The sequence below is a fragment of the Vidua macroura genome, chromosome 12, assembly GCF_024509145.1.
Source record: "Vidua macroura isolate BioBank_ID:100142 chromosome 12, ASM2450914v1, whole genome shotgun sequence".
Taxonomy (NCBI): Eukaryota; Metazoa; Chordata; class Aves; order Passeriformes; family Viduidae; genus Vidua; species Vidua macroura.
Genome location: NC_071582.1, coordinates 20,676,681 through 20,701,439, shown reverse-complemented (window position 1 = coordinate 20,701,439; position 24,759 = coordinate 20,676,681). Strand labels below are relative to the sequence as shown.

The window sequence follows — 24,759 nt, the reverse complement described above, 5'->3', positions numbered from 1 at the left end:
TGCCCTGTTTTAGCCCTGTTCTGTAGAGAGAAGATGGATTGTGCCCCTCAACTGGCTCTTCCTCCCTGTTGGCAGCAGTTAAGTATCTAAAAAAACCATCTCAGACATTGACATCTGTATTATTCTGAGATTAAGTGCAAGAATTGCTACCCAAACACCATCAAAATGGTCCAAAACATTATTAGCTCTTTAATCACATGCAAAAACAACATTTCACTAAGGGAATTCAAATCTTAAGGGCAATGTGTCATTGCCTGGATGACTCTGGATAGGAAATGGAGCTGGAAATGGATTGTGAGAATAAATATATCGGTGTATTCTATCTGCAGACACAGAACTGATGTATAAGTGGTGGCATTAAGCTACACCCACATAACTGAAGGATGCCAGGGCTGGAAAAGCACAATGCTGTGGTGTTCAGGGCAGGGTGAAGTTAAAACTCTTATTCATGAGCCCATTATTTCAGAATCAATGGTTAAAATTAAGAGCTGCCACAAACTTCTCCTGCAGCTTGAAGGACCAACCCAGAGCCCCATCCCAGCCACCACAGAGGCTCTGCTCAGCAGAAAAAGGGTCTCCTTTCAATGCAATGGAGAAGAAAGAGCAACAACTCTATTTTAGCCCTGTTGCTATGAAATGTCTACAAAAATAAGTCCTGCTTGTGCCCTCCCTTAGGCACATCCCTGTCCCGCTCCTCCTTGCAGCCCTGTCCCAGCCAGAGCCTGGCCTTGGCCAAACTCACCTGGTTTCAGGTTTCCTGACAAACCCCGAAACATAAATACATCCCTAATTCTGCTGGGGAAGCTGAGCCAAGTTTCTGGCAGGGCTGTGCTTGGGATTGAAACAAGGCGAGGGGAAAAAAACCACAGCGGTTTTGACCCCAAACCAAGACTCCCCCCCGCAAAACTTGGCAGCTCCCACTGATTTTTGTTTTGACTCAAAACTCAGGGCTGCAACACCCCGCTTGGGGAAGGGGGATTTTCAGAGCCCTGCAGGACATCCAGCTCCCTGCCTGACACTGGATACCTTGATGGAAGTGTGCTGCAGCTCTCCAGTGCCGTGCTGAGGAAATCCCAGCTTCCACTGCAGCAGAAACCCCAAAACACGGGAGGCTGCTCCTAAGCCCTCCCTGCAAATCCCGACTATGCCCAGAGCCCAGCACTTGGAGGCTGCACACAAATATAGCTGCAGGCATCTTTCCGAGGGCTGCAGAGGCGAGTTTAAAAGCAGGATGTTTGGCTGAGCTGCTCTTCCCTCAAATAAACACCCACGAGCTCACTCAAACAGAGAGGCACCGCTCTGGGAGCGCTGGAGTCGCTGCGTTTTCCAAACAGCCAGCCTGGATCTCCCCCCCTGGCTCTGGGAGTGCCACCAGCCTGGGTGGCACCTGGGGAAGGCAGCGATGGCCACAGCTCTCCAAGGGCCACGCTGGAATTCTGGCACGTGTAGGGAAGTGTTTTCTCATCCCCCCTTTCTCACGGACCTGCTGGGTTGAGTTAGTCAGAAAAACCCTGTTTTGGAAGCTGTGAAATGCTGAATCGGTGAGAATTTCTTTCTGCATCACAGCTCAGGGAATGAATCCAAGGTATCCAGGCTGATGCTCCCAGCCTGGGAGTGGATCTGCATTCAACACTCACTGTTGCCTTTGTAGTTTGGAGACCACCAAACCTCCAGTGTGTGCAACTGCACCACTCACAGCAGGAGCCACAGCCTCACCCCTGTGCCACCACTAATCCAGGATAAAGACACAGCACTTTGGGAAAACATTTCTGCTGCCTGCTCTTTATACACCCTCCTTCAGTTCATTCATGTGACACGAGCATTAAGCACAACTTCAAAGGAGAAATAAGGAATAGAAGCTGCAAGATCAGCCTGTGCTGTTTCCCTCAGGTGGCTGCACTCACCCGGGCACTGCAGAAATGCTCCTTCCCTCTGTTAAACCAGCCTGTGCCCACCCTCACCGCTGTCCTGAAGGCTGGATGTGAGGAGTTTGGTACTTAGTGCAGCTGGCACATGTGAGCTGTTAATGCCTGAACCAATTTCAGTCACTTGCCTGCCTTGGAAGCACCCCCTGAATCCCTAAAACCCTTCCTGGGTGTTTGAGCAGGGTGGAAAACATGACTCCAAATCCCAGTGGGCGCTTCCTGTGCTCAACACACACCAAACACAGCCCCAGGGACGTGCACCGAGGCAGCCTGACCCACAGAAGAGCTCGAGAAACAAACAAAGCTGAGCCTTAACAACCTCTCAGCCGAGCAAGGCTGTGCTGGGATGGCTGGAGGTGGCAGGGAGCTGGGAAGCCGCGTGGCACATCCCAAACCCGGCTGCTCCCTGTGCCCCACCCCACCGTGCTTCCAAGGTGGGATGGCTCCAAAGCCAGCCCCAAATCCCAGGATTTGGGATTCCAAACACCACTGAGAGAGGACAGAGGCAGGAGGAAAAGCTCTGGGCGCTGGGGGAGAGCCAGGCAGGCACGACCCACACGGTGCCAGCTTCGCCCTGGCCCGGCCCCGCTGCGGGGGGAAGCAGCTTTGGAAGGCAGCTGGTTCTCATTGAGAGCCTCTGCAGCCTGCATGGGGGGAGAGAGCCTGCAGGGAAGGGCAGAGGGAGGAGGAGGGGCCAGAGGATCGGGATTAAAATAATATTATGTCGAAATCTCAATGAGAGGGAGAAAAGGGGGAAGAGGAGAGAAACCAGCGCTTTCTGCGAGGCAGCGCCAGCGATCCAGCCCGAGGCTGATCTGGGATTATCTGCTGGCTCCCAGCAATGTTCTGGTGCTGCTTGGTTTGTCCTCATTTAAACCTGGATTGATGCTGTTGCATGCACCCAGCCAGGGCAGCTCCTTCCCTCCAGCACACCAGGCAGCCCAGCGCACTCGCTGCTCACAAAAACCTCCACAGCTTTGTCTGGGCACAGACAGCCCCTCTCTGGGGCAGCCCAAGGCTCTGGGAGGTGACAGCCCTTCAGCCCTTCCATTAGCACCTTCTATTTCATGGGTTTTTTTCCCCACTGTTTCTGTGTTTTAAAGAGATCAGCCCGCTGGGATGTGCACGGATACACAAGGCTGGAGGGGAAAGGGCTCCAGCTCCACTCCAACGAAACCTGTTTGGTGGCAGACCTGATCTAAACATGCACAAGTCCAGGATGTGAGACAGGTTCTCCCATTTTCCCTTCTGAGATTCAATTTCTTTGGAAAAAAACCAACAGATTTCAAGCCAAGAAGCAGGAAATTTCACAATATCATTTCTACTGTTTACCTTTGTTTGAATACTAGCTACAGTCCAAATCAATCTCTTGTGTTTGGCTGCTCACTGCCAAGATCTCAACTGAATTTTCTGGGACCAGCTATCCCCAATTCTCCAAACACACAGGTTTGGAGGTTTCCTCTCACCCACAGGGAATGGAGAGAACCATTCTTGGGGCTGCACCAATGGCACACTCCAGCACATGGAGCTCCAGCACCCGCTTCCTACAGGAATAAGCCCTGGGCATCCAGTTTCCTTGAAAGCTTTGAAAAGCCAAGCTCAGCTTTTCCTTCCTGCAGGTTTAACATGAGCTGACACTTCCCAGTGAGGCAGCAGAGCTCGGGGAACTGCGGAGCTCAGCACATAAAACACCCAGAGCTGCAGCCTTTGAAGCAGAGCCCTTCAAAGACAGGCACATACCAAATCTACTGAGGTTTTCTACACAAACAAATTCAGCATGGCAAGAGCAAAACTAATTTGCAAAGATCTTTTAATGTTGGAAGTCTCAAATGACCGACCCTTTCAAGCACAGCTGAATTCAATCCTGCTCTGAAGGTCTGCACTGGCGATTCAACATGGAAAAGACACGGAGATTTCAAAATATGTGGCTGTAATTACTGGGGAATAAAGAATGACTCCAATTTTCTTGTTCCAGTGATGAAGAAGCTGCCCAGTGTGCTCCTAGTCTGTGACCTGTGAAGTGTGAGTGAGTTGTTTTTTTTATATAAAAAACATAATTCTGCTGACATTTCCCTTCCATTCAAATAACTCGGCCATGGGGGAAGAGCAGCTCCGTGAACTCACAGGATCTTCACCTTAGTACTCTCCCAGGAATTTCCTTGTTCTGCTGGGGGTGGAAGTTTTCTCAGTCACACACAAGCACTGAACAGGCCCGGTGCAAATGGAAGAGTCAGATGAATTCCCATGCTGGAAACCCCTGTGGCATTTAAAGATGAGCCAAAGCAGAAACGGGCCCGTTCTGGGGTCTCCACACAAGCCAGCTCCTGACTCCTGAGACACCATCCTGGGGCCTGGGGGGCTGGGATGTCCCCACCAGAGACAGGAGCAATCCCAGAATGGATAAGGCTGGAAAAGCCTCTAGGATAAGCACCTCCAAGCATTCCACTTGTCCCCAAGTCTCACAGCCACATGATTTTTGCATCCCTTCAGGCATGGTGACTCCACAACTGCCCTGGGCAGCTGTGCCAGGGCTGGACAGCCCTTTTGGGGATGAAATTTTCCCAAATATCCATCCTAAACCTCTGCTGCCACAACATCCAGCAGCATCCAGCACTCCCTTGCAACACCCCTGAACTGGCACAGCCACACTGACCCAGCTCTTAGCCTGGATCAGATCCAGGAACAGATCCAACGTGCCACGGATGCAACTCCCATCCCCTGTCCTCACCTGCACCCTGCAAACCCACAGGAACCCACCTGAGATGGAGCAGAGAGCCCCCCAGGCAGGGCTTGCAAACTCCAGAGCTGCCACCCAGCTCAGGCCCCAGCCATAAAAAGAGCTCCACAATAGTGTTATTTATTTTTTTGGAGTCACAAATGATTTCCAGCAGCAGGAGGGTGAGGGATGCGGCGCTGGACCCGGCACCCGGCCAGTCTCATAAATGGTTGGCAGCCAGCAGAGCAGCAAACCCATTTCTATTGAAATGAGCTTGTTACTACTAATTTTTACTGGCTTCCTGGTCGATTCATAAAGTTTTGTTGGGTTTTCTTTTTTTTTTTTTTTTTTTGCAGATCTCAGAAAGCAACTCCGTGACACTTGAGGGAAACTGAGCCCTGGCCTTGCCACCAAGGACTGCTCTGCACCCAGCCCGGGCACCCACAGCCTTTCTGGAAACACTCTTGTGTTTTCAGGGCTTCATAAAACCTCAGCAGAAAGAGTTCTTCACAAAAGACCAAAATCAAAACCTGCTGGATTCAGTTTTACTGTGCTCAGAGCCGTGGCAGAGCAGCCTGAGCCCTCAGTGGCAGCTGCAGACAGAGTTTATAGGGAGGGATTGGGTCTGAGACATGAAATTGCCCATTTTCACATCTGCTCCTTCTCTCCACAGCTGGATACCCCGAGCTGCTGCACCAGACAAGCCCAAGCAGATCCAACCCTGGAGCCTGAGCTTTTCATAAACACCAGTGACTGTTTGCTGCAAGACTTGGCAAAGCTTTGGATCATAGAACCATGGAATGGTTTGGGTTGGAAGAGACCTTTAAGACCATCCTGTTCCACCCCCTTCCACGGGCAGGGACACCTCCCACCACACCAGGTTGCTCAGAGCTCCATCCAACCTGGCCTTAAACACTTCCAGGCTGAGAGCTCCTGTTGGGCTGTGTCACCACTCTTCTGGATTTTAAGAAGAATGCTGGAAAAAAAACCCCAAAAACTACCTGTAGTTCATTTTTTACCTACAGCTCTCACTGTAGGGTTTAAAGAGCAACAAATAAAAAAAACCCCAAACAAACAAACAAACAAAAAAACCCACCAAAAAACAGGAAAAAAATCAGGACACAATGACCGTGTTTGCCACAGAGCTGAGGGGAAGATGCAGCAGTGCTTCCCAAGGAGCAACATTTATTCAGGACTAAGGGAAAGCAGAACCCTGGGAGTTCCCAGCCAGCCCAGGCCATGTTTGCCTTCCCTGTGCAGGACAGGGATGCTCCCAGACCCCACAGCCTCATGCAGGGGGGGATGAATCAAGTGCCTCATTCTTCCCCGTGGACAAACTTGGCTTTTCCCGGCGCGGGACCGCACAAACGGGGCCTTGTGTGAGCTCCACGCTCAGCAACAGGAACAGGAACAGGCTTTGGAGCAGCCAGGAGGGGAAAAGAAAGAGGAAAGGGAAGAAAAGGGATGTGCTCTGCACAGCATGTCCATCCCAGCAGGAGCCTCTCAGGCAGGTGGGGTAAATCTAAAGGCCTCATCAGAGAAACAGAATGGGTTGGGTTGGGAGGGCTCATCTCATCCCACCCTCCACGAGACCAGGCTGCTCCCTGCCCAGTCCAACACTTCCAGGGATCCAGGGGCAGCCACAATTTCTCTGGGCAGCCTGTGCCAGGGCCTTACCCACCTCTCATCACCCAGCACCTGGTGCTGCAGCTCCTGCAGGTACCTCTTCCCTGATTAAACAAACAGCTTTGCATCGCTCTGTGCGAAAGCACAAAGCAGCTGGCACTTCTTTTTTTTTTTTTTTTTTTTTTCTTCAAGCCTTTAACATTCTTTGGCTTCTCTCATGGAAAAATCTTAGCAAATGAGACCTTAATAAATGGAAAGACCTGAAAAATAGTCTTTCTGCTGGCAGGTTCTGCTCCTGCTCATGGAATACACAGATAAAACCAACACAGTTGTGTCTCCCGCCCTTCCGTGGAGCCACTGTGAGAAATCCTGCCCGAGTATCCCTGGCATCAAGAGATGCCCCTGCAGCAGCTTGAAGACTCCAACTTCTCCAGCCTGGAGCAGCCTGGTCCCTCTCAGCTGCCACAAGCACTTAGGAGGAGGAACATCTCCAAAGCCATAAACCAAACACAGGCAGAGGAAGGGGAGGGAAGCACTTCCAAGCCCAGGTGGGGACGTGGCCAAGCTACAGTGGGGCCAGCAGAGCATCAGTGTCCAGCTGGGACAGCAAATGTGACACCAGGGCACTTCCATGAATTGCCATTGGGAAGGGAGGGATGCCTTTGCTCCAGCTTTTGCTCTGGGAATGCATTTGGAGTGGGGTGGGGGATGCTGCAGGACAGGAGCACGTGGGCTCCTTGAACCCTCAGCAAAGACCTCCTGCATCCCCCAGGAACACAGAACTGCCGTGAGGGGCAAAACAAACTCTCCACACATCCCTCTCTCTTGCACTGGTGGGAATTTGACTTTTTGGCAGGTTTCATCCATGGGCTTTTATAACCTGAAAGGCAAAATGCTGAGAGCAGGGAGCAGCATCCCAGCTTGAGCCTGTTCCCTGCCAGAGACTGCATCCCTGTGGGGAGGCAGGGACAGGTTGTATTTCGTGAGGGTTTTCAGGTCTGGGCATCAGAGGCAACTCTTTACAAATTTAAAGATGAAAACTAGGGAAATACGAGAAGAAAAAAGAGGGGGAAACCTGGGGTGTGGGGCTGATCAAGGAGATACTGGAGCAGGAGAGGAGCTTTGGGTTTAATTCTGTTTATATCCTCTGATGCTGGTGGGTTTTTTCCCCACATCCAAAGCCTGGAATGAGGAACCAGCTTCCCCCTGAAGGAGAAGCTTCTCTGGGAAAGGGGTGGTGGGGCAGCAGCACAGTCCAGCACTTCCAGGCAGAGCTGTTTGATCCCTGCTCCAGCCCCAGGAGCTGCAAAGGCCATTACCAGCCAGCATCAGCCAGAGGTCAGCCAAGACAGGCATTTCCACGTGAAATGGTTTTGTCCTTACAGAAAAAAACACACCCAAACAGGAATCCAACAGTCCTCAGCATCCCAAGCCCAGACCCCAGTGCTGCACATCTTCCCCTCCATTCTCCCAGCACTCTGCCCCTGGGGTGATGCTTTTTTCCAGCTAAACACCCATTTTCTGGGGCTACAAGAAAGCTGGAGAAGGACTTTTGCCAAGGTGAGGAGGCCCTGGCACAGTTTCCCAGAGAAGCTGTGGCTGCCCCTGGATCCCTGGAAGTGTCCAGGGCCAGGCTGGACCAGGAGCAACCAGGGATGGTGGGAGGTGTCCCTGCCCATGGCAGGGGGTGAACAGGATGAGCTTTAAGCTCCCTTCCAGCCCAAACCAAGATTTGATGAATCAACCAAGCGAAAGGCACAGAGCAGGGGCAGAGCAAGAGCTGGGACAGGCACCCCCAACCCCAAATCCCCAGGAGCAAGGTGGGAGCTCAGTGAGCCAATATTCCCCCCTCCTGCATCAGCACCCAAGAGCAGGACCTGGAGCACCGTGCAGGACACGGGGCAGAGCTGGGAATCACAGCCCCACGTGCCAAGCCTGGCTCTTGGGAAGCACAAAGAGCTGAGTCTCCTTTGCCAGTAAGCTGAACCTGTGGTTCCAGGGGCTCGGGACACTTCAAAGCCCTCAGCAGCACTGAAGGGATGGACTTTTCAGCTGTCGAGCAGAGAAGCAAAATCCACACAAACAAGCAGTGTTCCAGAAAACCAGGTTTAACCATCAGCAGCTCCCAGTGACAGGGGGGGATGTTTTTCCTGAGGGTTTTTTTTTTTTTTTAACTCCTCCTTCCAGTTTGCCTTTTTTTTTTTTTTTAATTTCTTACTAAAAGCCAGCTCGAGCTCCCACACCACACAGCCCTTTTGGGTCTGAGCATCCTCCAGAGGTAAAATGCTGAGTTAGGTCTTGGAGCCCTGGAAAGGAGGTGCCTTTGATGAAGAGCAAATCTCCAGACTTCAATGGCTCCGGTGAGCGCCACACATTTAATAAGTTATTTCCGTGGAAAACCTTGGTAACTCAGTTATGAATCAAGCCTATAAACACCTCTCACTCATCAAAGTGCCACAAAAAAATCTATTACTGGGACTGTGAACACAAGCCTCTCTCTACAGGTCCCCTATAAGAAGCCAAAATTCCTCCTTCAAAACATTCACCGTTTTCAAAGGTCATAAATACACTGTGTCCAGTATTCAGCAAATCCCTTTAAAAAGCAAAACACAGGCACAGGGAAAAAGGAAAGTTCAAACAAAGCCGGAGCCATCGGATCCATGCTGGTTAAAGGACACAACCAGAGCTACATCAAAGGAAGTTTTACTACCTAGAAAGTTGTATCCAACCCCTAATAGGGTGCAAGAATGTAACATTTAGGCTACAAAGATTAAACTAATTTACTTTTAAGTAACTTGCTTACTTCCTGATGTTTCTTTTTTTTAAAGAGCGAAGCCTAGGTGCTTGGAGAAGTGAGGGACGTGATTATTCTGCGATTCAAGGCCAAACACCATAACTACTCAATGAACCACAGACAAAAACACATTTTATCTGGATCTTGTACTTTCTCCAAGAACTTCTAGGTTGAAAACATCCAGGCTAGCTGTGAAAATCCATCCCAGTTCTAGGTAACAGAGGGAGAAAAAGCAATTTTCTCCTTCTTTGCTGGAATATTCAGAGTCTTGAGACTCTCTCTCTGAAGAGAACTTCAGAGTCTTGTCTCCAATAAACCATGCTTGCCAAATAGTGCCCGTGGAACCTTCACTTCAGGGCACCATCCTGCCTGGCTCCCTCATGGAAAATTCTCCTTTGGGGCTCAGGAGCTGTGTGTACACACAAACACAGAGGCATCATCTGCAGAGCAGCTTTAATCTCTGCATCAGGCAGGGGCCAATACTGGTAAGACCAACCTTGTTCCACCCTTGTGCAGCCTGCGCCACTCCAGGCAGATGACCCCGAGGCTCTGGCAGCCAGGTTGGATTTTTCCCTTCCTTCCTCCTAACCAGGCCCAACTCCAGCTGCCCAGATTCTTTAAGGACAGCCCTGACTGTCCTCATTTCTAAAGTGTGGCCTCTTGGATTGTTTTAGCAACAAAGGGACATTCTCCACCTCCCAGTCCAGGAGACACCTGCCCTCCTGTCAGACTGTTTTTGGGGGCTGCTGCTCCTTGCTGCTCAGGATGCAAAACCTCAGAGGAACCTTGATGCCCCTTCTCAGGAGACCTTCAGCACAAGCCACCCCTTCCCACCTCCAGCAAATTCCTCAGCCTGTATTAAAATTCATTTCCCCTCCCCACATCGCTGTCCTGGCTGAGCTCTGCACTAATCCCAGGACCAAGAGCTCTGCCCTACAAGCCCATAACCCACGGGGTATTTTATACAAACAGCTTTAGGAACACCTCTACAGCTGCAAAGGCACTGCCAGAGCTCCAGCCTCCTGCCAGGGCCCCATGCCCTGCACAGATGGAGCCACCTCTCCACACAAGACACGGGTACAGGTGGCACCACGAAGACCCACTGCCACCCACCAGCTCTGGGACAGCTCAGTGCTCCAGCTCCAGCTCTTGGTTTGGTGGCCCAACATGAGTTATTCCTCAGGGTTTTAATGGAAAAACAACCACATGGAGGTAATATCTCCCTCCAGCCTTGACCTAGGGTGCTTCTCTTCCACTGGCAAGTCATCTGACTTTTTAAAAAATATTTCCTAAGTTGCTGCTTGCTCGATGCTCTGAACAACTTCTTGATCTGCTTGTGATTTTCCCAGGTGGAATATTCTCTGCTGGGTTACTCTGCTTATGGATGAAGCACGGCTATCAAGAGGATTTGGACACAACGAGGAGCCCAGCTGGCTCCAGAATCAATGATCCCTTCACCTTCTGCTCCAAAGGGATGGCTGAACTCCAGCAGCTGCCACCTGAGCTCCCCACCATGGTAAGCACAAATGGGATGTGGAAAAAAACCCCTGCTCTCCATAAATCCACTGGCTCCAGTGGGTTTAGCACCACCCCAGAAAGACATCTTTATATAAAAGAAAGGAGCACACCTGCACCTCTGTGAAAGGGACAGCACTGAAAGCCCAGGGAACGGCTCCCAGAGCTTCCCCACCTTCCCTTTCAGGGATTAATCCACAATTCACCCCACAGCTGGAGAAGCTGCCTTTGATGCCAGCCCCAGGCAGGGCCAGAAGCTGCACATGGGCAAAGCCCCAGGGAGGGCAGGTTGCTGCTCTGAGGCTCTCCTATGGGGATTCCAACATCCATGGCCATCCACAGCCAAGTGGGAAAAGCCTCCACAGCGAGCAAAGAATTCCTCTCTGAAGCACACTGGAAAATAGATGCACTTTATTTCCCGTTGGCAAAGTGAAACTATGGAGGAAAGCTGTTTAATATAAAAACATCTGACAAAGCACCTCCAGGATGTATTTTTTTGCATCAAAGAAGTAGCTCTTGGCAACAGGCTCGTTCCTCCGACCAGGAGAGGTTTTAGCCAAACCCTGATTGTTCTAGACTGCACAGGGGAAGACAAGCCAGCAAACCTACAGTTAAATATGAAAGAAAAAAAGAAACCAAAACCATTACTGGCCCAAACAAACATCTGTCTGTGATTAAACTGGATGCACAGATATGTTGTGCCTTTTTTAAAGGACTCATTCCTGCAGGAAGGGAGGGGAGAAGGGATGAAAAGGCTCCAGGGTGGTGCTGGGTCAGACCCAGCCCCCAGCCCAGAGCTGTCACTGAGACACAGCAAAGCCAGAGCCTATCCTCAAAACCCAACACTTCCCCCCAAGAAGAAACTGCTGTCCTATTACTGACAAAAATACCCTTTTTTTCTATTAACAGGTAATTCCAGAACCTCTCCCCCAGCCCGGAAAGGGCAATGTTTGCCCAGTTGCCACACACATCCGCCTGACAGATTTAATGAGCTTTTTTTTTTTTTTTTCCCTACTCCTAACACACAGGATCTTCATAAATTTCCTTGTTAGCATAAATCCTGCAGCCTGTTATTTCTGAGGGGGGTGGGGAGAGGAAGGGAGACGTTCACTTTCTCCATTCAGTGGGTTTTAAAATATGCTTCCTTAAGTTCATCCTAAATATTGCTGGAGGCAGGAAAAAACCCTCTGGCTCTCGCCTGGAGCTGTGGCATCACCTCAGCAGGGCTGAGTCACCAGCTGGGATGGATGCTCCTGCCTTCTTCCTCCCTTTGGTGGTACAGGGACCCTGCTCCCCAAATCCAATGCCCCCAGCCCCACCACTGCCCTGCAAAATCTTCCCCATCTTAAAAAGAAAAAAGACACAAAAACAACAACCCAGAAATAATTTAAACAAGCTCCTGCCCACTCAGTCTCTGTTTTTTTCTCTCTGTTAATTCTCAGCTTTCCTCCACCATCACCAGTCACCAAGCACAGCCCATCTCCACCAGCTCAGCACCCTCTGGACATCAGCAGAGCTGCTGGAATAAACTCATGCCTGTGCTTCCACTTCCAGGTGGAAAACACCTTCCTGCTGCTTTGGAGCACGGACAGGAATTCATCCCTCCTCCAACAAACCACCAGTTCAACATTTCTTCTTTAGGATGCACATTTTCAGCTACACACGGGTTCAGAGCTAAAACTCTTGGAGAGTTTTTAGCACATGGGAAGTGATTTCTAAGTTAAAAAAAAAAAAAAAAATCCAAACAACTGTTTTTGGAGAAAACAAACCAGCATCTCCCCTGGGGATGGTCAAGTCAGCACAGAGACCTAGAGATGCAAGGCCACCTTTTGCTCTCCCACCTGGCCTCCCCTCAGCACCTCCAGAATTTAAAGCCACCGCTAAAAACAACTTTGGCTAATGCTCATCATGGGGCTTTTTCAACAGGAATGGGGCTATTCCATGGGTTTTAAGAAAAGGTCCTTCCCAGGGCAGTGCGGGAGAGCCCTGTGGGATTCAGAGGAAGGCAGGCAATCCCAAAGCTGCTCCATCCCATCCCATCCCCTGCAGAGAGGCTCAGCCCTCCACACGCCTGGCAAGTCTAACGGGTACAGCAGCTTCTTGGCATGTGCTGGAGGAGCCAAGTCTGAGGGGAAGGGAAAAAAAAAAAAAAAAATTACTACAAACGTTCCACCAATTATGAGTCACGAGGCTGAGCTTTTGTTCCTGCCTTGCTGGATTTTGCCCTTTCCCTGGTATTTCCCCAGCTCCGGCCGGGAGCCGCGGGGACGCCGGGGCTGGCCAAGGCTCTGCTGGCTCCCGGGGGACACACAGGCTCAGCCCAGGCCAGGGAACCACCTGGCTTTAAAATATAATCCCCAAACAGCAGGTTTGCCTCAGCTCTGCTCCCCAGGCAGAAATGAATCCAAGGAGGAAAGGATGGAGCCCCTCTTTGTGCTGGATGTGGCACTGCCCGAGCTCAGGAGGAGGAAACTGTGGGGTCAGACATCTCCAAGTGCCTTTTCCCACCAACCCAGATCTCCCCAGGCCATTGCACCCCGCTGGGAAAACAGGAGCATCCCCATTCCAAGGGAAAAGCTGTGGCTGGACGCTGATCCTTGGACAAACAACTTTGTTCCAAATGCTTTGAACATGAGGTGAAGAGGGCTCTGGGGTATCATCCAGGGATCCAGGTCACATCCACCCAACCACCCACAATTTGTGCTCCCATTTAGCCCTGACTGTTCCTCTGAACTTTACAGTGAGCCTGGTATTTCAATGGAGACTTTCCCTCTTTTTAAGGGCAATATTATAGCCATGGAGGGTTTTACTTCAAAAAGAGGGTTTGTTTTTTTTTTAAATTAACACATATGACAGAGATCATCTTTTGCCTTCATGCTAAAACCTCTTGTTTAGAAGTTCATCAAGTAAAGGAGAAACAGGAGAAGAATGGTTCTCTTTGTTACACAAAATTGAATTTTGTGGTTTTAGTAGGAAAAGCCTTTTTGATGATCAAAGCTGGACCAATAAATAGCAGTGGCTTGATGCTAGATCCAAAATGTACTTATTTTTGGAAGACAAGTTAAATGCACACTGAGTACACAAGAGGAGGCAGGGAGGACCACGTGCTTTGTGTATCACTCCCACAACCTACACTTCAAGCAGAGCTATTAAATGAGTTGAAATGGAGAATAAACAAACTGAAATGTGGCAGGTAGACTGGAGCCTAAGTGGGTTTTTCCCTTGTACTTCCCCGTGATGACATGTATGGGTTAACTTCAGCAGGGCTCTTATCCTCTTTCAGCAATCGTGAGCACTGGGGAAAAATAAATCACCCAGCCCCAGCCTCTTATTAAAAGTTACACCATTGGAAACGGCACAGGGGGAGAGGAGGGATCTGGTTTCAGCACAATCTTGGTCACATGTTATCATTATATTGTTCAAGGAAAAGTTAAAATCTCTCTTCTCTTCCAGCAAACCCACCAGATGTCCCATAAAGACTGAGCCACGAGGGAAGCTAAACCATTACATCCTCAGGAACCCCACTTTTCCAACTTGGCTGCTGTAATTAATGCCAATTATCAAGTTACAACAAAAGCCACGGGCACGGGGAGCTTTAGGGATGTGCATCCAGCCCTAGAAATGTTTGTTAGGAATTGCAAACACATATTTATCAGAGCACAAGGCTGAATGGTCCCAGTGCTGCTATCAGTTGCTCCCCTGCTCTGGACACTTGGCAGCACAAAGCCTGTGGGACACCACAGGGACACCCGAAAGGACAAGGAGAAGGGAAAGTCCCCAGAGGGCAACGTGCCACCGTGCCATGATACAGACCCTGAGCTGTTTGACACCCTTTGGAGTTGGGATCAGCCTAAACATCCCCAGGAATGCCCACGTCCCACCAAACTCCTCGCCAGACTGACCATGAACTCTTGCAAGGATAGAAAATGAAGAGGAACGCCACGACCAAGGGACCAGTACCCCAAAGGTCCCCTCCAGCACCCCCCTTGACTCACAGCATCCCCCAGGTGAGCAGCAGATGCCATCCACGTGCTCAGCAATCCAGCAAGGAGGCTCAGAGGTGTCCAAACCCCACCCCAGCTGCTGAAGGAGGCACGTGGGGCTCCACCAAAACCCACGTTTGTCTGCCTTCATCCCAGCTCTCAGACCATGAACCAGGCAAAGAAATTAAAGCTGGTCCCATAGCCAGGCCCCTCCTGCCCCACACAGTCAGCCCCCAGCCCGGGGTGAGACACCAAGGAGAGAGATGTGGGATGATTGATGCAGCCAGAGCCCAGCACTGAGCCAAGGACGGCCCCAGCTCTACCTCCCATCAGGTAAAACCACCCCAGGCCCTGCAGAGCCCCATTAAAGTGAATGAAAGGTTGCAGGGTGGGGCAGAGCAAAAAACCAGGACCTAATTAAGCCAAGCTTTGTTCAGGATCTTCAATGGCTCCGTAGCTGGGAGCCTGCTCATGAAAGCAGGGACTGCAGCCCGGGGCCAGGGCCCAACAGGTAACACCAGCCCGACGGTCCCGGCAAGAACCACCCCAGAGGCTGGAACATGGAAATGGGGAGGGCCCACAGCCCAGCCCCACAGCCTGGGACCCGTCCCACACGGGACACGAGTGGCCCTGTGGCCACCTCCAAACGTGCCTGCTCATCCCACAAACAGCATCTTCTCGCAACACGCAGAGCACGGACTTCCATGAAAAACCAGCTCAGATAACTGCTCTTTTTGTCCTTCTCTTCACACCCAGAGCACAAACCAAGAGCAGGACCAGGACCCCCGTCCCCTCCCGCTGTCCTGCCCCACCAGCAGCCCCCCACGGCGGGGAGGAAAGGCACCAACAGCTGCCAACCTGAGAAATCTCCGGGCGTGACGTTGGGAGAGTTTGTAGCCTCTGTTTCAGTGTAAGACAACGTGGAATCTGATAGATCTGGGGGGAAAAAAAAAAAAAAAAAAAAAGAAAAAGCACTTTTAGTCCTGCTGCGTTTGCCAGCGCTATGTGAGCACCCCTGGCTGCTGGGCTTCCCACCACCTCCCCGAGAGAAACTCTCCACAGAGCCAGAAAGCAGCGATTAACTTTGTAGCTCCACCACGCAAATGCAAAGTTTGAATTGCCTCGACCACAAAAATAACTCCAGTTAAGTTGATCAAACAAGTAGGAACTTGGTGCTTACTGGATAAAGTTACATTAAGCCTCTAAACAAGTCAGAGTTACTATACTTAATTATCACCATTAAAATTCTTGAAGCTGTTTATTCTTGCTTCCTTCCTTCCTCTTTGCTGAAGCGAAGGAAACTTTGTTTTAACAAGTTAAGAGTCTTTGTTATTCTCTTTTGCTTACACCCCTCTAATTAAGCGCTCAACTGTTTGCTCACAGATTAACTATTATTTTTCCAATCAAACAAGCCAGTGAAGCAAATTTCAACCCCTGGCTGTTGTTTTAATAAAGTCACGTGTCGCTCACTATCATCTCTCCCTGCAGCACAAGCAGTTTCTAAAAGGAATTAACTTGGAAGGGGGAACACAGGGAGGGACAACTCTTTTTTTTTTTTTGCTTCCACACCTAACAAAAAAAAAAAAAAAAAAAAAAAAAAAGAAAAAAGCCACCAGCAGCCAACTTGGCCTTGCAGGCTGCTCTGGTCACAGCCCTGTGGCGATGAAGGCGCCGGGCACGGGGTGCACACATGGCTGAGCTGCTCCCAGGCCTGGCAGGGCAGGGCCTCACCTTTGGCAGGGGCAGCTCCTGCCTTCCCCCGGGGCTGGGTGGGACAGGCAGGCACTGCTGTCCCCTCCTACCCCTGCTGAACCCCATTTGTCTCCTCCCCGTGCAGCAAAAGCAGCTCCCCCTGGTCCTTAACCCCAGTAAATCACTGACCACGGGATAAAGGCTCCAGCTGCACCGATCCCAGCAAGAAATCCAAGAGGGATGTGGGATTCCGCCCTTCCCTCCCATGCTCCCGTGTCTCTGCTTCCCATTTAATTGCACAAGAAGCAAGGACGATGAGAAAGGATGGTGAGGATGCAGCGATGCCAGCTCTAAACATCTCCAGGCCAACGTGCAGCACACAGGACCAGGATCCAAGGCTGCCAGCACCCAGCATCCTGCACTCCACACCCAGCCCAGCCACCCCAAAGCTGCTCTCACCAACTCTGCTTGGAAAACCTTTTAGAATTCCCCAGGAAAAGTGACACCCCGAGTTTCAAAGACTTCCCTTCTCTTTGCAAGGAGCAGAGGCAGGGTAATAGCTGGTTCCTCCGTGGAGCAGCACAGCCAGGCCTTTATGGAAATGGCACCCAGGAGCTCCCCCTCCCGCAGATTACACACACAGACAAAACATGACGTCTGGTAACCTTTCATTACGCCTTCATTAAAAATAGAGCTTCATATTATTTTGGAAAATATGCATGTGTCTACACGGTAATTTGGTAGGATAAACTGGCATCCATTTTCTTCTTAAAACCCGTCAGCTGATGCTTGCTCAGAAATAATGAGCAGCCATAAAACCCTGACTTGTTGGCTTTTGCCCGACGTGCCAGGTAGGGCTGTCTCAGAACCAGCACCATGAACGAGTTCCCCGGAGATCAAAAGAGACAAAACACGTACCCAGTGGCTTTTGCTCGTCATTAGGAGACAGCCGAGAGTAGGGAGGTGGTGGAGACTCTGGAAAAACAAAACTTCAGGTTAGCGCCGTGTTCGGTTTATCAACAAACCCTCTCGCTTTCTCTTTTGGGGTAGGAGCTCCTCCAAGGTTATAAACACCCAGTGGAAAACAAAACACTTGGAAGCAACTGGAGACCAAGGTTTTCCTAATTTTTGAACAATGGGAGTTCCGCCTTGAATGTTCAATAGTGGGCTTTGCTACTGAAAATGCTGCACCCCTCTGCCCCATATCTGTGCCTGGGGACCCACAGACTGAGTCACACAAAACATCAAATTGCTCCCCAAGAACCACATTTCCATCATCTGCACTGGGAGACAACCTTCCATGGGTGACTCCAACACACAGGGCTTAACAAGTGCTCCCCAAACACTTCCCAAGCACTGAAAAGAAGGGTTGGGTGATGAGAAGACTCCTCTTGGCACACAGGGCTGGCACCAGAGGCAGGCTGGCTTCAGCCACCAAGCCATCCACGTAACTTTGGTGCATCCCAAAAGGCCTCGGCACAAGAGTGGCTCAGGAGCAGAGGCCACTGTGGTCCCTCTCACCCTGAATCCATCCCACAAAGCTCCCGAGCTCAGCTTTAAGCAGCAGCACTGAGCAGTCATGTGCTGCAAGTTCAGCAAGTCCTCAGAGGTGCTTTGCTGGACCAGGTCATTCAACCAGCTCCTTCTGCTCTTGGAAGGGTCAAGACCAATGAAGGTCCTTCACCAACTGCAGGCCCTGATTGCAGGGGTTTATTTTCCCCTTCCATAGTATGACAGTGATGTTTCTTGAATTGAAACTTGCCAAAACTGAGCGTGCAGCCAGCTGGGCTCTATCAGCATTGAGCAGGCACCGACTCCAGTGAGAAATTGCTCTGTGAAGTCCATCAGTGGCACCACACCGACCCCAGAGCAGGGAAACACGGGAGTGCTCCTCAGCCCCCACCCCGACCTGAGAGCACTCAGCCAGCAACTGCAGCTCAGCCCGGCTGGGCTCCCCAAAAAGCACCTCAGCATCCCCTGTGGGATGGCTCTGGGGTCATCTACTGCTTCTCAGAAAAGCTTCCCCATTTCGCCTAAGGGAGCAGGGTGCTTATAAATCCCGAACTACAAAAAAAAAAATAAAGGTGCTGATGTCCCCATGTGGAGCTAACAGCCGGACCTGCCTGTGCTGGTCCCACTCCAGACCTGCTGTCACCAGGCACTGGTTGGAAGCACCCCAGAACTTTCACACCCCACAGCAAACTGGGTGGGAAACGCCAACAGGACGATCCCTGCAGGGAGCCACTTGTGGAAAAAGGGCATCAAGGCCTTCTCCTGGCTCCTGTCACCAGCGCCCAGCCGGCGCGGGTGGGGTCCTGGCACAGTCACCCGTTATCAAAGCGATAAGGAGCCACTTGATAACAGCTCTGCTTTCTACTACTCCCAGCACAGGGCTGGCAGCCGCTCGCCGCTGGGAAAACCACCACGGCTGCAGGAAAGAGACTGGGAAACTTCTCCCGTTCCTAAAAGAAATGCCCCGTTCCTAAAAACGCAGCTCAACTCCAGCTGGAGTAAAAAAGCTGCCTCCAGCCTCTAGCGACCTTCGGGAGAAGCACGCCCAGAAGAGAAGTTTCTTTGAAAGAAGTGATGCAAAGCGAGGCAGGATCCCAGATTGCAAAAGAAAGAATAAAATCAAAGTTCTTGCCAAAAAGAGGGACAGTCAGCATAGAATCATAGGATGGTCTGGGCTGGAAGGGACATTAAAAATCATCCCGTTCCACCGCCTGCCATGGGCAGGGACACCTCCCACTGTCCCAGGCTGCTCCAAGCCCCATCCAGCCTGGCCTTGGACACTTCCAGGGATCCAGGGGCAGCTCCAGCTTCTCTGGGCACCCTGTGCCAGGGCCTCCTCACCCTCACAAGGAAGAATTTCTTCCCAATATCCCATCTAGCCCTGCCCTCTGGCAGTGGGAATCCAGCTGTCCATTTTCATTACAGTTTTTGTACAGCCTATTAAATATTATTTCCATTTCTGCACCTCAAACTCCAACGTGTCTCTCCTCCATGTAACCATTCCCTGCTGAGATGGGCACACGATCGAGTATTGCTTAAAAAAAAAAAAAAAAAACAAGAAACCCTCAACAAGCCCAAACCCACGCTTTGAAAACGCTCACCTCTGCCCACGGTAAAAAAAAAAAAAAAAAAAAAAGAAAAAAAAAAGAAAAAAAAAAAAGAAAAAAAAAAGAAAAAAAAAAAGAAAAAAGAGAAACCCCCCGAAAATTGCAGGAGCCCCAGATGTCCCCGCGGGTCCGGGGATCCCCGCGGCGGGGACATCCCCGCAGCCCCCCCCGAAGCGCCTGCGGCTTTAAGCCGGCGGCGGTGACCGCCCGGCTCCGATACGAGCGAGCCAGGCTGGCGCCAGCGGGATGGAGCCGCCGATTATCGCCCGTCCGGCTCCCGGAGAGCGGGGAAACTCCGCGGGAAGGGGGGAAAAAAACCAATAAAGAGAAAGGGCTTCTTACGCACAACTGGAACCGCTGGCTCCACGAGAGGGGGGATGCCCGGCGGGGACCCCGAACCAGCCGCGTCCCCCCCGGGGCATCCCCGCAACACCGCGGGGCCGGGGCAGCGCTGCCCACGAGGGTTCGGATAGACCCGCCAAGGGGTCAGAAAGCCCGAACCCCCAAATCGGTGCGTGTTTGTGGCGGGGGGGACCCAACTGGCCGCCGCTCACCTGGCCCACAGAGGCGGCTGAAGTGGTAGGGGTTGCAGCAGACCGTGGGTCCGTCGGCGACGCCGAAGCTCTGGCACTCGCAGAGGGGCTTCAGCTCGGCGGGGTGCTGCAGGTCGGGCCAGCGGAACAGCTTGCCCAGGAGGAGGTGCGGGGGCGCCGCCAGGCCCCCCAGGCGCACCTCGGTGCGGGCCACCAGGACGCAGCCGCCGGGCATCCCCCCGCGGGACTCCACCGCCTCCAGCAGGCTGTCCAGCGAGCGCTCCTTCAGCCGCTTCAGCAGCGAGTAGGTGACGGCCTTCAGCTCCTGCTCCAGCAGCAGCAGCCGCGCCCGCGCCTCCCGGCCCCGCCGCTCCGGGGAGCCGCCGTCGGCCGCGCCGTCGGGGCCGGGGGGAGGCTGGGGGCCGCCCGGCTCCCGCTCCGAGAAGAGGCAGCAGGTCACGGTCCGGCCGTCGCTCTCCGGCGCGGAGCCGGGGGCGCGGAGCCGGGCCCCGCGCCGCTCCGCCATGGGGTCCCCGCGCGGCGCCGCCTCGCCCGCCGCCCCGCGCCGCTCCTCCGCCTCCCGCAGCAGCAGGCTGCGCGCTACCGCGCGGAGCTCCGCCGAGGGGCTTTTCTCCGCGATCTTGCAGCTGCCGGTGGCTCCGAGGTCGTGGCCGCTCCTGGCGCTCCCATCTCCGCCGTCCCTGTCCGGAATGACGCGGCTCCTCCAAAGTCGCCGCACCAGCCCTGAGCGTTTGGACCTGAACATACGACCCGCGGGCGGCCGGGGGGTCGCGTCGCTCTCCGCCGCCCCCCCCGCCCTCCTCCGCGGGGCTCCTCGCTCCGCCGCCGGCTCTATCTCATCGCAGCCCCGGAGCAGCCCGGACTCCCCGCGGCGCTGCTGCCCAGCGGATCTCCGACGGCCCGCGGCGGGGCCGCACCATGGGGGGGGCGGCGGGGCGGCGCGGGCATAGACGGCGCCGCGGGGGCCGCTCCCGTGGCGGCGCTGGGGCTCGGGCGCGCCGCGCCGTGCCCTACATCGGCTGCCAACGCGGGGCCGGGCGGGGAGCGGCGGGGGCGAGGGCCGGGGGGAGCCCGGGGCAGCGCTCGGCTGCGCCCCGCGGCCGCTCCACCATACAAGGTGGGGAGGAGCGGGGGAAGCGCGCCCGGCGCGGCGGTGCCGCCCGGCGGGGAAGCGGCGCCGGGGGGCCGCTCGGAGGCGTCGGATCCCTTCGGCCAAAAATAGTATTTAAAAAAAAAAAAAAAAAAGTAAAGAAAAAAAAAATTATTAAAAAAAAAAAAAAAAACCAAAAAGGGGAAAAAAAAAAAATTAAATCAGAAAGGCGAAGAAGCAGCAGCAGCAGCAGAGCCCGCAGCGCAGGCCGGTTGTCAGCGCGTCCCTTGTCCGCATCGCAGGGCGCGGCCCCGGTCCGGCGGGTCCGTGCGCGGCTCCCGGGGCCGCCGCCGCCGCCCGCTCGCGCCCGCCCGCCCCTCGCCGGCTTTTGTGTGGCCGGGGCGCGCGCGCGGGGCCCCTCGCGAGCGGCGCCGCCATTGGCTGCCGCCCATCATGTGCCAGTCTAGACACTCCGGCGGCTCCGCGCGGCACCGGCCCTTGCGCAAACACCGGCTCGGGTTTCCGACCGCTTAAAGCGCCCCGCGCCCTCCCGCCGCTGCCGGCGGGCGGGATGAGGGGGGGGAGGAGGAGGGGGGGATGGCCCCGCGGGGAGCGGCGGAGCGGAGCGGGGCGGCGGGGAGGATGAGGGTGGGGGGTGGGTTTCGGGGCGAGCGGGGCGCTGTGGAATTAGGTCACGGCAGCGCGGGGGTTAACGCTCCCCCCCCCCCCGCCCCCGCCCCGCGCGCCGGACACGCCCCCCCCCCCCGCGATGTATCAACTTGTCCGCCGTGGCAAAAGTTCAGGCCCGGCGCGCTGCCATTGGTTCGCGGCCGCGTGACGCGCGGCGCCGCCGCCTCCCATTGGCCGGCGCGCGGCGCGGGCCCCGCCCCCCGCTCCCGCCCCGGCGTGCCCGTGAATGAACGGCGGGGCCGCGCGGTGCCCGCGCCCGCCGCCACCGCGGGGCCGGCAACGGGGGAAAACGGGGGAAAACGGGGGGGAACGGGGGGCAACGGGGCGACAGAGACCGGCCCGAGGCCACCAGCAGCGCCGCCGGGAGCCCGGGGAGCCGCGGCTTCGCGTCCCGCCCCGCAGTGCCCGTGGGGAGCGGCACGCCGGGGATGGGACCCATCCCAAATGCCCCTTCCCCGAACACAGAATAAATAAATGAATTCCTATAAAACAAGGCGTTCGCACCCCGCGCCCGCCCAGGGAAGCGAGTGGCGGGGTTCGGGGCAGGACGGCTTTGCCCATCCCGGCTCCATCCCCCGGGATGCGGGGAAGTTTCCCCCACCCTGGGATGGATGGGTGGGAATCTGCTGGAGGAAAAGCCTGGGGCCAGCCTGAAGGCTTCGCTAATGAGCAAAAACTCATCTGGGCAATTAATCCCCCAGATCAGTTAAGGGAAAAACACCCAAAACCGAACCAACGAAATTATTTCTACCAACAGATCCTCGGCAACCTGAATGTTCGTAGTTTTTCTCTTGGAATCTTTTGGGTGGCTTTTTCCATGCCTGAAGGCTTACGTCCAAATTTCTGTGCACATTTCCCCAAACCTGCCCTAATCCACCCAAGAACATAATTTAAATCTACTGATGAACACTACCATTTTTTTTTTTTTTCACAGCAAACTTAATCAGTGCATCATGCAATACTCCATTTAAAATCCATAGGTGCGTGGCACCAACGTTTACACCAATATAAATACAGAATGGAAACAGATCTTTTGATTTTAGGGTCACTTCTGCCCCTTCTGACCTGTAGGGCCAGGGGCAAAGCTCCTTTTCCCCTGCCATTTTGGGGTTTAGGAAATGTGCAGCTTGCCTGGTTAAGAATATAAAAACTCCTACAAAACCTGTGAGGGACTGGCTGCCCCTGACACTGCAGCCACATTTCACCATGGTTTGGGCTGAAGTCTCCCAAAATCCCCACTGTGGGAAGGAAATGCCTTTTTTTTCACAGTGAAAAGGCACAAAAGGGGGCAAAAAAAAAAAAAAAAATCAGCTTCAGGCATGGAAGTAGAAACTGGGATTTCCTGGACCTCGTGGAATCATGCAATGGTTTGGGTTGGAAGGGTCTTTAAAGCCCATTTGGTTTCACCCCTCACCATGGGCAGGGACACTTTCGTCTATTCCAGGTTGCTCCAAGCCTGGTTTTGGACACTTCCAGGGATGAATCTCCTACCCTGGCAGGGTCCCTGCCCATCCTGAGGCTGCTCCAGAGAAGTCCCAACCCTTGTTTAAAATCCACACGGATCACCCTGCCCTGTGTGACCCCAGGATTCACCTCCCTAAACGCAGCTGATGCTTTTCTTCCCACCACTGTCTTTCCAAGCTGTCGCCCAAATTACAATACATCCCAAATGTGCAATTACCAGCATTTAAATATATATAAATCTTAAATATAGCACTGCTGGAGCTAAGAATAGGTTATTATTCCAACGAGCAACGTCTCAGCGCTCATCCAACGCTCTGTAATCACGGAGTGTGCAATATGGCAGGAAGAACAATGGGGCTTTCATGGGATCTGGAGCAGCCCAGCATCTCCACGGGCACAGGTATGCAGGAGCAGCCCCATTGCACCCGGAATGCCATCCATCCCAGCCCCTGCAACAACAGCACATTGTTCCTGTTCCTGCCCCAACGTGGGCAGCCACAACAGAGCCCTCGATTGTGCCCGGCACAATGCACGTAGAATTTATAGTAATGTAGGTTATTAAAGGATTGCTAGTGATTAACAGCAATGTCCTCTTTCACTGCCTTTTTTTTTTTTTTTTTTAACCCTCCTTTTTTTTTTAATTTTGCCTGTCAGAATAACAAACATTCCTGGGAGATGCTCTGGAACACATCCTATAGGTCTTGGCAGGGAAGCTGGAGAGAAGCTTTTGAAAGCCTGCCAGTGTTATCTGACATGGATCTCCCAGGTATGACAGAAAGCCAAATCCTCCTGGGTCCAAGAGGACCGTGGGTGGCCAGGAGGGCACCAACCTCTTCCCAAAGCCAAACTGCAGCTGGGATGGGGAAAAAAAATGGGGACAGGGACCAGCCCTGCCATTGCCAGCACCCTCAAAGGCATCAGTAGAGCCCAAACCCTGACTGTGGCACTCCAGGTGTTCAGTAAGGAAAATTAATGTCATCATTTGCTGCTTCTTTTTTTTTTATTATTATTAATCTCTAGTATTTGATACATTCCTGATCAAAAAGAAGAATGCAGGGGTTAAAACACAAAATGAATAATTGACACTTAAATAACGTAGTAGGAGCTCAACTTGTAGGTTATTTTAATGCCTTGAAAATGGGGGGCAGATGGGGACCCCCAAGGGGTGGGGAGGGCTGGGGGACACATTGCACCCCCTTTTCCATCCAGGAATGGGGGCTCGGAGCGTCTGAGCCCAACCAGAGAAATCACCCCAAACCTGCTGCGCCAGAGCCAGGGGCTCTGCCAAAAACTAAAATGCCTCATAAAATCCTGCTGGTTTTGCTGGAAGCTGATTTTGAAAGGAACCAGAGAAAAAAGGTTTTGACAACATCAGAATGTCCCGTTTCCTTTGTTTTCATGACATTGCCATGATTTTCCAGTTCAAGCTGACTTTTCATTTTACTCTTGCAAATGTTATGCCCTGTGTGGTAACACACTGTGATAGGACCTTGGACCCTCTTCAAAATGGAAAAAGCTAAAATCAGAATGAGGCATTTTGATAAATCCAAAGCATTAAAAAAAAATTATGTTTGAAGAGTTTTCCTCCATG

General features: G+C 52.9%; 1 protein-coding gene across 1 annotated transcript in view; it reads right to left on the bottom strand.

Annotated features, from left to right (window-relative positions):
- SMAD6 (SMAD family member 6) overlaps positions 1-21,163 on the bottom strand; it is a 39,051-nt gene extending 17,888 nt beyond the window's left edge. The window contains exons 1-3 of the mRNA XM_053988778.1: positions 19,925-21,163; positions 17,170-17,226; positions 15,418-15,495 (exon numbers count right to left, since the gene is read on the bottom strand). Coding sequence (XP_053844753.1) covers positions 15,418-15,495; positions 17,170-17,226; positions 19,925-20,669 — 880 coding nt within the window. The 5' untranslated portion in view covers positions 20,670-21,163. The remainder of the gene's footprint in view (positions 1-15,417; positions 15,496-17,169; positions 17,227-19,924) is intronic.
- Positions 21,164-24,759: the final 3,596 nt, after the last annotated feature.